General features: G+C 39.6%; 1 protein-coding gene across 1 annotated transcript; it reads right to left on the bottom strand.

Moving 5' to 3' along the window:
- Positions 1-7,719: 7,719 nt before the first annotated feature.
- LOC145764335 (uncharacterized) lies at positions 7,720-10,858 on the bottom strand. Its single transcript, XM_082575952.1, has 6 exons — positions 10,777-10,858; positions 9,871-9,964; positions 9,457-9,554; positions 8,335-8,406; positions 8,024-8,158; positions 7,720-7,869 (listed from the first exon to the last, which is right to left on the bottom strand). The coding sequence occupies exons 1-6, from the start codon at positions 10,813-10,815 to the stop codon at positions 7,720-7,722; spliced, it is 588 nt and encodes a 195-aa protein (XP_082432078.1). The 5' UTR covers positions 10,816-10,858.
- Between the last annotated feature and the right edge of the window lie 1,964 nt (positions 10,859-12,822).

The following is a 12,822-nucleotide window of genomic DNA, read 5'->3' on the forward strand; positions in this document are numbered from 1 at the left end:
AGCAATCGTCGTTCAAACTTAACCGCCCAGCAAAGCTTTTTTTCAATGCATTGTAAAGGCGAATCGATCCTTATTCAGTATACGCCACTCCCTGTTTGCAGTGATCGGTAAATAGTGCTTCCACTAAACTTGCTGTAGTTTTCTCGTTTCTGCTCGGATTTTAACAATTTTGCCATCGTTGGAAAGTAAAATTATATATAGCCTATACCCGAATCAATTAAATGCAAGCACAAATTAAGCACCAGATTTATCTTGTGATAACTTAAACTTCACCAACTTGTAACGATTCTCAGCAATTTAATTTTTACAAGAAAATCATTAATCTTTTACAAATTGAAAGAGCATGTCTTGCTTTATGCACCTGAAAAGTTTCAGGTTTATATCTCATCTACCAAACGAGCAATCGTCGTTCAAACTTAACCGCCCAGCGAAGCTTTTTTTCAATGCATTGTAAAGGCGAATCGATCCTTATTCAGTATATACGCCACCCCCTGTTTACAGTGATCGGTAAATAGTCCTTCCACTGAAAGTGCTGTAGTTTTCTTGTTTCTGCTCGGATTTGAACAATTTTGCCATCGTTGGAAATCACGATTATACATCTACACGAATCAGTTGGCTACAAATCCAGAACAAGTACTATCTTTATCTTGTAATAACTTAAACTTCACCAACTTGTACCAATTCTCAGCAATTTAATTTTTACAATAAAATCATTAATATTTTGCAAATGGAAAGAGTATGTCTTACTTTATTCACCTAAAAAGTTTCAGATTGATATCTCATCTACCAAACGAGCAATCGTCGTTCAAACTTAACCGCCCAGCGAAGCTTCTTTCCAATGCATTGTAAAGGCGAATCGATCCTTATTCAGTATACGCCACCCCCTGTTTACGGTAGACACTTTAACGTAGGACAGTTTTCCTCACGAATCAGCTGATTCACAAATCGTGTTGCCAACATTTTTTCTGCAATTAAAGTTGATACAAAAAAGGGACATAAAAAAAAGTAGGTATCCAGCGACAAAAAAAAAGAAAGAAGTGTCTTCTGAGTATTAACTATTAACATGTATCAAATGGCTGACATTTTAACCGATGAAAAATTTCCTTGCGGACCAGGTGAACGCAGTCATTGTGACTCATGCACATTATGATTGTAGGTGCTAAAATGCGTAACAATCGAAAGCAAATTTTGAAGTGTAAACCATCAGGCTGAGCTTTTACGGCATTATTGCACAGTTAAAATAACAAGGTGATAAACTGTTTTATTTTGATCAACAACGCACGAGTACAAAGTAATTGACACAGCCAGTAGCGCACCCAGAAAAAAATTTAGGGGGGGGCTAATTCAGAAATGTCGGCCGAGTGATTTGCGACAATAATGACAGTAGGCCAATGCCCATCCCTTTGATTAATATTTAAAGGCACTCACGGCCCACAACCCACAGGTGCCGATACATCAGGATTCGTTCTTTCAATCAGATTAGAAGTTGGCCTAGTGAACCCCATGCTATTAGAACCATCAGCACTCCCATCCCTACGTCCACTCTCGCAATCTTCTATAGATCTCCACTTTTTCGTCATCTATGACAAAATAGAATTAGCTTTCCGTTTGCTAACACAAATAATTGCAAAAACAACAACTAGCACGAAAACAGTTTGAAACAAAACACTAATGTGTGATTCGCATTGACGTATAGTACATCGGTATATCCACCAGACATTTGACCCAAGAGTAGGCTACGGAAGCATCTGAACTTCAGGGAGTTAAAGAAAGGTGCCATCAAAGACCATATCATGAAGTGTTCTTTTTGCACAGATCCAAAATTCTCTGCTGACTCATTTAAACTTTTACGCAAAGGCAAATCCCAATTTGACACCAAAATTCAGGAAGCTGTGTTAACGCTACAACGCAAATTTAAACAAACAATTATTTGCTGGAGCGGTAGTAGCCTACACAGAAAGCTCAAGTTTGGTGAAAATGGCTGTTAATTGGTTCAAATTTTTCTACTTGGGTTAAAATTAGCCTTGTTTGACCTTTTAAATAGGGAGGGGTTACCAAAATGTCATATGATGCGTCAGTACGGGGGGAGGGGGTTAGCTAATACCGTCAGATAGGGGGGTCCAAAATCAAGAGCTAATCTGCAGAAGTAAGTTACTGTTCCAATCAATGAGGCAGTTGTAACTGGAAGGGTAGCAAAGATTTGAAGTAATTTATAATCGCATCGGATAAGTGCCGAGTTGTTCAGCCGCTTGATACGCATCCACAAGAGTCGCAGGTCGTTTATCCACAGAAACTGCAAGCCAATTTGCTCTCAATCTTCGCAATTCAATAGTAGCTGCAAAGCAATTGCTTGCTTCAACATCCAGCATTTTATGGTAGAAGTCGAAAACCTCGTCGATCGGGCAGTCCTCATCTTCATTAATCAATGAAGGCAGAAATGTGCTGACTTTAAAAGCTAGCGAGCAGTGCTCATTGAATCTCTCGTGAATTTGTGCCATGCAATTGTCAAGAAAAGGAAGAAAAACTGTTCGTTTGAAATAGATCGATCTCCGCAATTTCAGAATTTCAGCTTGAATGTTAGGTCGATGTTGTTGTCTAGGTGCATAGCAAAAAGTACACCCCTCTCCCCCGCGCGCTATAGGATGAATCCTCCAAGCAATTATGTCTTGCGCTACAACTTATATTTTTGCAAAATTTGTATTTTTTACCTGATTAGGGGGGGTCATCGCCCTGTATCCTCCCCCCTAAATACGCTACTGTATGTAGTTGCCTTTTTCTAATGTAAATTTACCTTTAAGAAGTTGAAATTAATTGCATTTTTTAAGTATTTTCATATTCCTGAGGGCTTAAAGTTAAGCTGAAAACGTTCGACTGTTAAAACTATTTGTAAATATGTAAAATATATTTGATCAAATTCTCAGCCCTGTTGTATTGTTGTGTTTTATTCATATTTAACCTGTAAGCAAAAGGTATAAATGGGGAATATACAAACACTTCATTTTTTGTTTCGGGTTTGGGGGGGGGGCTTGAGCCCCCTTAGCCCCATGCTGGGTGCGCTACTGGACACAGCGAGAAGAACACAATAAACATAGCCAGGTCAGAGACTTTAAAGAATCGGCCTGCCACGCCCCGCGAAAATCCTCGGAATTTACTAAATCTTCAAAAAACAAAGTTGCAGCATTTGGTTGTGTGCAGGGTCGTAGCCAGCACAAAATTTTGGGAGGGGGAAAATGAGTATTAGCTATTGCACCTGTAAGTGAACCCGACGGCGTAGCCTATCGCCGAAGGTGACACCCTTTTAGTTTGTGGGGGGCTCTTCCACAAAGTTTTGAAAAAATATCCCAAAATTGGGCATTCTGAGAGTACTTTCGGTCGAAATCAATGGCAAAACTCTGTCAAATGATGCTGCAACAGAGGGTAAAACGTTTATTTAAATTACATAAAACACATTTGTAAGAAAAAATGTAGGCTAGTGGTTGGTACAATGGTAGACTTCAGTTTGTCAATGAATACCTTTCGCACAAAATACAGCACAGCAGCCTACGTACGCTATCTAATGTTCACATTAGGTCTGAGGTGTAGGCTTCGGGTTCTCTTGGGACTGCTGTTGTTTATTTGCATCATCACGAGACCTGACACTCTATCAATATCTATTGGCCAATAACTTAAAAGTCGGTTGGTCAGTCGTATGTATAAAAATATTTCGGGAGAGCAATTGACCCCGCTGACTACGCCCTTGGTTGTGTAGCCTATCTGAAATTTCACTGGATCTAACTCTGTCAGTGCTTAAAAGTAATGTGAGCATACAAGCTAGGTGTTTCCCTGATTTAATCAATCTTGAATAGCTCAGTCTAACCTTAAAAAGCAGAAGACTGGTGGTTGTCTACACTCTAGTCTACAACGTGCAAACCCTAGATTGGGCAAACACATCAAAGCTATGAAAAACTACTGTTTGTTTTGCGAGTCTGAGCATAGTTTCATAATCAGTAGATCTTGTCTTTCTTTATTGTGCTTAGCTGCTTACGAGGGACACGCATAATGGTCTTACGTGTTAATGCCACCATGCAGTGGCGGTCGACGGCCACACAACTAAATTTTCAACAACTGATTTGGTTGGTTAGCAGCAGTCGAAAAAATTTCAAAATCTTACCAGAAACATCTTACCTAAGCTGCTATTATTGCTATCTAATCCTAATGATTTTAACTCACGAGATTTAAGCGGAGTTAATAGCAGGACTGTATTGAAATGGCGGTAGATATGATATGGTAGATGAATATTTAATATGACCGTTGATAATGGTAGATATTTACACAATCCACCTTCACTGACACATTGCATGCTGTGTTCACTGTTCATATAAGTATAAGTTTGGCTCCAGGTCCCCTGCGGTCACAAACACGCATATTAGCCCTAAAAAGGGGGGTTTCACGGTTGCCAGTCGCTCATTGTCGCCTGGGTTGATAGAAAGAACAAGCAAGCCTGTTCTATACAGAGCATCTCCACTGCTATACACAGCTTAATTGAAAATTCCAAAAGGCTTACAGCGGAAAATGTTGACAATGCAAATGATAAGCACTTAAAAGGTTTGCTTCCTCATTTCATCTAAGGAAGACACTGCACACGCAGACTTCATCATATCTGCTTTCTCCCCATGACGATGCGCGTATGCATTAGGTTTTGTTCGCTTAGGCAATGGATCACATGCACACGCAATGCCAGGTTTGCGCTTCCGCACAACTTTAAGAGATTTCTTCACATCCTTTCGAATTGTTAATCCTGCATCAGAATTGCAACGTGATGCAAGATAATCTCTCATGGCGGACAATTGACCAAGTGCATTTGTCACGTCTGCGTCTTCTTCCACATTATACACCACATTGAACATTTCATTGACAACAGTCCGCATTTCCTTTATGGTGTTCAGTCTTGCGTTGCTTAAAATATTGCTTGGGCCGGGTACGTCTTGAAGAATCTGTTCCATGTGAGTGTTAGACGCAAAACAACTTGAGTCACACACTTCAGCAGAGTCTGGTGGGCGCTCACGCCCAGGCCTAACTGCTAAGCTGTCAACTACGCACGGGTCGAGAACAATGAAAGGGGAATTTGCGTACCAAGTAGGAAAAGTCTCCCAAGACACATGGGCAACGTGTTGAATAACCGCAAACATGTGCTTGCACGGAAGAAGATGCTTCTGGAAATCATCGCAGGAACAATCGGGGATGGTACTTTCTCCACCAAACGTTACGCGATAGATTAATTCCGACGAAGCACTTCTTACAAGAAATGCATCTCCAACTTGAGAAATGGAGGTGTATGGAATTTCATCCGATGAAGCAATTCTTCTCAGAAAGTTACCGATCACCTCTTTTGGTCTATTGTACAAATACTCTGGAATGGAGGAGTTGTACTGACGATAGAATTCCGAAGAAAAAAGATTTTTGTTGTTCGTACCTGCAAAGCAAGCAAACAGTGCTCAAAAGCAGCATCTTATAGCTTATAGGTCGGACTACAAAAGTAGCCCGCAAAAGTACGGTCAGCCTTAATAATGTCATTATGGTTATTGTTTAGGACGGTATGTGCACGTTCATTCGGAAATGACATGACAGTTTAGGCATTCTTGAAATTTAATATCTAGCATTGATTGATTGATTGATTGATTGAATCTTTATCCTCGGACTGGGAAAGCTTCTTGCAGAGCTTAATCCTGGCAGTTTCGCATACTTGTAGAGGCTTTGAATCACTGACGCAGGCCCGGTCACCGAGATTGACAGAGTGAAGTTTCCGATTGTTGAAGTCTTGTTGCCGGGGAACTATTCCATCCATTAGATGCCGCTGAATGGAGAGCAGTCCTTAACGTGCATTGCTCAAGCGCACACCCCGAGAGTCGAACCAGCGCCGCTTGATCTTGAAGCTTCTTCATTCCAGAAGTGACGCGCTAACCAATTGAGCTAACCAATTGAGCTTATTGTAACCCTTCAAGGCTTACAATAAATGGTAGTACCGTACTGTAATTGCAGTTGTACCACAATAACACAGCATGGTAATTCTCACTCACCGACGCTTGTTGTCAGGAAGGAATTCTTTATGAATTATCGCTACAAGAGCTGACAAAGATTTATCCCTCCGTGTTCGAATGTATGACTCCTTCAGTGTTCTGTTTTGGCGTTCCACTCCATTGTTTGTATGGAAGGTTACGCTCCACTTGTTGGCTCGATAAAACCACACCCAACGCTGCAAATATTTTTAGCTCAGTACATTTTGAGAAGAGAAGGGATGAGAAGGAGAAAGAGAAGGAGAAGGGAAGAGATGAGAAGGGATGAAGATAATGTTTTGAGAAGAGCGCTGGAGTTGCGAGTGGAGGGTCGTAGAAAACAAGGAAGACCCAAGAAAACGTGGAAAAGGCAAGCTGAGGAAGAAAGCAGCAAGGTGGGCTTAACAAGAGAGGACGCGTTAGACAGATCGATGTGGAGGCAGGGTGTGAAGGCGATTGCGGCATTTGGAGGTGAATCCGGCCACCCTCGGTAACGGGGACATCACCGGATTAAAACTGGACTACTACTACCACATTGCAATTGTATCCAGCAGTGAACGTTGCAACATTAATGCTGTGAATGCTTGCATTGAGTTACTCATTCAACGAACCTGCCTTTCTGGAAGCCAAGCATTTTCAATGTATCTTTGAAGCTTGGGGTTATTCATCCAGCACTTGCTGGTTTTGAAATCATTTAGTGCATCTGTGAAGGACTGCTCAGAAGCGGCTTTAGCCAATTCGCGCAAATGACCCATTACAGCTGGTTTGTTGTCACCAACACCATTGTCGCTTCTTCTAGTCCATCTTTCCCAAGCTTGCTCTCTATGGAAATCGCACAGAAGCACTAAACAATCTGCAAAAGAAATACGAGAAAAAATTTAACTGCTTTTCGATTTGGTGAAAAAGTCCGTTTCGCGACCCACCCTACTACTTATGCTCCTCTTGATGAAAGATAGTTTGGTGACCCATGCAATAAAGTATCAATGTACGCTATATCTTTAATTTCACTTTTTTTAACTAACTGACATGTGGTTGTGTGAGTCTCTTCTTTTCATTTCTTGCTTTATTGTCATCTCTACCATGCTGACATCCCCAGTAGTGAGTGCATGCAATGACAAAAGGAACTCCTGATGTTTCGTCCCACTCCAGTCAGCTCTTTAAACCACCTAATACATGAACAATGGACATATATGCAGAGATTATGATACAGCACACTTATCTCATATAAGCAATACATTTGTGCAACTTGAAGCCGAAGCCAAAAGCTTACTGCATCACATTACCAGCTTTGTTTTTCTTTCCCTTTATAAATTTTGTTGTTGTTTCTTTTTCAAATTCTTCAACACTTTTAGTCGCACATTCCCATGAAGAAAACCACTGCAAACAATGTATTGATAGTATATAGAACAGGAGTCTACAAACACTTTTGGTGCAATCCTAAAAACTAGTTGTATATCCTCCTTGGGTAGCAATGCAATAACAACAAAGTATAGCAAACACCTTTACAGGTACAATAGTTTTATTTGTTGCTAGTTTAAATTGTTTTGCAACCCAAAGCTGAAAGTTGCGTGACCAAAGTTTAGGTTGCAACCCACTATTTGCAGACCTTTCCTTTACAAGACTGAAAAGGCAATCCGGTGTTTGCTGCATTGTAGGATACATGAGTGGCAATCACTTCATTGGATGATCACAATATCTGGAACAATACAAGTTGGAACTTTTTGAAGATAACAAATTTACTCATCTTTACATCAAAATTTTGAGTGATGTCTTCACCATCTTCATTGTGTTGAAATGTTTCACCAACACTGTTCTCTTTTTGTCTTGCATCTTGTAACTGTGAATGCAATTTCAATTGTCTTTGAAACTTTTAGAGTTACACTTGTCATTGCAAAGGTTAACCATAAGTGTAAGTAACACATTTATAGTAGGTTAGAGAAAAAAGAATTGTTAAGCTGGTACGTATTGTAAGTACACTACTACTGTAAGACCTTGTCAACTGCAGGGAACTTGACTCTATACTCTATCTTCTTAGTCATCTGAAAAGAATTGGTGCCAGCACAACGTGCACGAAGTACAGGTTGTATCTTTAATTTCGCATCTTCTGAAAGAACCTCACTTGACACCTGCCAAATAAAGAGAAAGCTGCAGCACAACATTTCACCAAACTGTATGAAACTTGCATTCATTTTCATTCACGCAGAGCAATCCGTAGTTAAACCTCACCGTTATGTCTTGTATGGATGTTTTTTCAACAAAACAATAATTCACATTCCCGACAAATACAAACAATGATACTTACTTGAAAGTCAGGAAACTTAACCACTTTTGATAGGTGAATTGTTGTATACTTGCTAATTTTTCCAGTGCATTCCTGAAATGCAGACAGGAATAAGAAAGTAAATACTGTACAATTTGGCCTACTTTAGATTGATGTTTTACAATAATGACAATATAGGGGAAGATGGGAACACTTTGAAGACATTTTCTAAATTTAACTGCTACATAAAGGAATTAAAGGAAGTGTAAATAAACTTTTATGATCATTGTATTCCAAAGTTATTGCATAAAAAAGGTAGAAAATAGAAGCGCTGCCTTTGCACAATTTTGGTTTGGTTGGCTAGTTTTTGAATGCTTATCCTCAGACTGACAAAGCCTTTGATAGGTTATTTCTAGTAGTTTTTCATTCTTGCAGAGGCTTCTGACGCAGGGGCAGTTACCGACATAGGCAGAGTGAACTTTTTGGATTGTTGTTGCTGGAAAATTAGTCGTGCCGCTGAATGGATAGCAGTCCTGAAATGTGTTGCTCAAGCGCTCAAGAGAACCGAACCAGCACTGCTTGATCTTGAGTTGGGCGTGTTACCACTAAGTTAACAGGGCGGACGTTATTCAAACAAACGAACATTCTGTTTAAAGCAGGGTTGAGAAAAACCCGGGTTTTTTGGGTTTTATTGGTTTTTTTAAAAAAAGATGCAAAAAAAGGTAGATTTGTGCTTATTTCACCTCAAAACTACTTTTTACGAAACTACTTTTAACTACTTTTTACAAAACTACTTTTTCGTTTTTTTAATTTTTTAATAAAAACTGGACAAATATGATGCTCTGGTTTTTTTTATGGTTTTTTTTGGGTCGGGTAAAATACCGACAACCCTGGTTTAAAGCAACGCCATCTAAAGTGTTCCCACTTTCCTGTACTACCAAAACTTCTTGGTGCAAAAAAGTAGAAGGCTTAGCAATCTAAAACTAGTCAGACAGTGTAAAAACAGTATGATGACAATATCAAAATGTTTCCCATGTTAATACAAGGCTGTCTAAAGTAAAACATGTTCTTTCTTAATAAAGCATGAACAGTGCAGATTTTATATATAATTAGGTGCTCATGTGTACTTAAATTCAAAAGAAAACAACAGACTTGGCTACTTACAGACCCAACTTTCGCTGATGAGACAAAGTCAGCTCTTTGGATAATGACATATGGTGTGTTTGTGGAATCCCAGAAAATGTTTCGACATTTTGCCAAAGCTAATACAAATAAATCATTTTCATGCAAGTCAGTTTAGTGTTAGCCTATACAGTTAAAAATCAACTTCCATTTGCTAGGCCATCTTCAGTTAAGTTGACAGCAAACAACACACAATCAACCAAGACAATGTATCTCCTCTTGACTTTTCCCATTGTTCACTGAAAGAGTGAGTCAGTAATCACGTAAGCAATTCCAGTAATAGAGTTAGCACACACTCAAGGGCAGGAACATCTGCTGAAAATGGCCGGAGTCTAGGTACCGATATCATAGAAAGTTGTTCTTACAAAACTGAAGTAGAGCAAAAAGCCTACTTACGAAGTTCATTAAAATGTTTGTGCATAAATTTCCTTCCACTTTTCCGTCCAAACTCTTTGATAACTTCAAGAGCATCCGCTTCACTTGTAAACCACTGCATAAAATAACATTGCAATGCAGACATTGCAAAATGCAACAATTAAAATGATGTACGGTACCGTAACAACCGAATTTTGCAGAATCACAAACGGACCCTGGGAGGCAAAGCCCAATGCCCCTATGCGTTCGCCACTGGCTACACTTGATCAAAGGAAATAGTGAGTCATTTGTACAACAGCTTAATTGAAGCAAAATACGAGACTAAAAGTTAAACACTGTAATTTACAATGAAATACCTTTTTAACTCTTACAACAATAGAGCGTACAGCAGAATGGTACGGTATGCTTCCACGCGAAGCAATTAACCAAAAACAACAGATCTACTGCGCGATGACAAACTACCGTATGCCACCGTGCCACTAGGTCCGAGTGAATGAAAGAAAAGTAAGCAAACCTCTAGTCAAAGCACTAGACAAAACACAAGGTGACCACCTCACTACACTGTTACTGAAACCACCAAAAAGTAAAATCCTCGACAGACCTACAAAGGCTACCCCAGGACACAAGTCTCTGGGCAAGAATCTTTACGATAATTGCCTCTACCCAGTGATCGATTTCGAGTAATGGGTAGTACCAAATTTAAGTCATAAGTAGAGCAGACAACCGGAAACAGACATTGCCGTCGGCTGCAGCGTGGGTCAGGTGTATGTCGAAAGGCGTACACCGATGCATAGCGCTCAAGTCCGCTTTCCCGCAATGCAGGATAAAGATAAACAAACAAGTAAATCTACAAATTAAGTTAACTTACAACAGCAAGCCCACTTACTTGTTCAAGCAAATTAAGTTAACAACAGCAAGCCCACTTACTTTTTCAAGAATTCTTGCTTGAGTCATTGTGCTTGCCATGTCTTAGATTCACAGATAGATGCAGTTGACTAGTTGTCTGACGTTTTTAGCGGGAAGTCAATACCAACGCATTTTCGGCGCCAACAATCATAATGGCGTGAGTCACATGACTGAAATCAGCTGATTCGTGAGGAAAACTGTCCTACGTTAAAGTGTCTACCCCTGTTTACAGTGATCGGTAAATAGTCCTTCCACTGAAAGTGCTGTAGTTTTCTTGTTTCTACTCGGATTTTAAGAATTTTGCCATCTTTGGAAAGTACAATTATACATCTACCCGAATCAATTAAACACAAGCACAAAGTAAGCACTAACTTATCAGATTTATATCTCATCTACCAAACGAGCAATCGTCGTTCAAACGTAGACGCTCGGCGACACTTTTTTTCGATGCATTGTAAAGGCGAATCGATCCTTATTCAGTATACGCCACCCCATGTTTGCAGTGATCGGTAAATAGTGCTTCCACTAAACTTGCTGTAGTTTTCTTGTTTCTGCTCGGATTTTAACAACTTTGCCATCGTTGGAAAGCACGATCATACATCTACACGAATAAATTAAACAGTAGCACAAAGTAAGTATTAGCTTTATCTTGTTATAACTAAACTTCACCAAATTGTACCGATTCTCAGCAATTTACTTTATACAATAAAATTATTAAGCCTGTGCAAATTGAAAGGGTAGGCTATGTCTTGCTTTATGCACCTAGAAAGTTTCAAGTTTATATCTTATCTACAAAACTGGCAATCGTCGTTCAAACGTAGCCGCTCGGCGACACTTTTTTCCAATGCGTTGTAAAGGCGAATCGATCCTTATTCAGTATACGCCACCCCCTGTTTGCTGTGATCGGTAAATAATGCTTCTACTAAACTTGCTGTAGTTTTCTCGTTTCTGCTCGGATTTTAACAATTTTGCCATCGTTGGAAAGTAAAATTATATATATACCCGAATCAATTAAATGCAAGCACAAAGTAAGTACCAGATTTATCTTGTGATAACTTAAACTTCACCAATTTGTACCGATTCTCAGCAATTTAATACAAGAAAATCATTAATCCATTATAAGTTGAAAGAGCATGTCTTGCTTTATGCACCTGAAAAGTTTCAGGTTTATATCTCATCTACCAAACGAGCAATCGTCGTTCAAACTTAACCGCCCAGCGAAGCTTTTTTAATGGATTGTAAAGGCGAATCGATCCTTATTCAGTATACGCCACCCCCTGTTTGCAGTGATCGGTAAATAGTGCTTCCACTGAACTTGCGGTAGTTTTCTCGTTTCTGCTCGGATTTGAACAATTTTGCCATCGTTGGAAAGCAAGAGCATACATCTACACCAACGGTGTTCAACCTGCGGCCGTACGGCCGCATGCGGCCGTTAACACGTAATTTAATAAGCATGTGTTGGCGGCCGTGCTCTGTTTGTAAAATTTAAAAATTATTTCATTAATAAAAATGAAATGTATTTTAAATATTATACAGGGATATCTAGAACCACTGGATACCCTTGTAGCTTGTAATTATATATAATATTTCAAATTTTAAAACTTGAAAAACATTCTCATCATAAGTTTTTGAAGCTAGGCTATCTATTGTTAAAATCGTTTTGAGACAAAACTTTTTCCTCAACCTAATTTCATTGTAACGGTAGCCTACATTCAGTGCCGGTCTTTGGGGTGTGCAAATCGTGCGATCGCACAATGCCCGAAAATGAGGGGGCCCCGCAATTTAGGCTACTCAAAAAATGCAGTAATTTTTGTAATTTCCAATGGAAAAAAATTCAATTCGATTCACAAGCAAGTACCGGTAGCCCATTCCTTGAAGTCATAGTTGCGGCTTTAGGGTGAGGCAAGTGCTGAGGGTGAGGCAAGCACCATTTTACAGTAATATTCATACTCAAATTTTTGTTGAACATGCTCTCAGAATGCGCTAAATTCAAAGTAATTTTTCAAAAATTTCTGAGGCATTCCAGTCCAGACGCTGGGTGTCGCCTTCGGCGAACACGCCGTCAAA

Source organism: Aplidium turbinatum, chromosome 2 (genome assembly GCF_918807975.1).
Source record: "Aplidium turbinatum chromosome 2, kaAplTurb1.1, whole genome shotgun sequence".
Taxonomy (NCBI): domain Eukaryota; kingdom Metazoa; phylum Chordata; class Ascidiacea; order Aplousobranchia; family Polyclinidae; genus Aplidium; species Aplidium turbinatum.

Bases quoted from the DNA above. Each gene is read 5' to 3' on its own strand.
- LOC145764335 (XM_082575952.1), bottom strand. From the start codon at position 10,815: ATGGCAAGCACAATGACTCAAGCAAGAATTCTTGAAAAA. The intron at 9,965-10,776 runs GTAAGTGGGCTT...TATTTTATGCAG, and splicing joins AAGCAAGAATTCTTGAAAAA to TGGTTTACAAGTGAAGCGGA. The intron at 9,555-9,870 runs GTAAGTAGGCTT...TATTTGTATTAG, and splicing joins CAAACATTTTAATGAACTTC to CTTTGGCAAAATGTCGAAAC.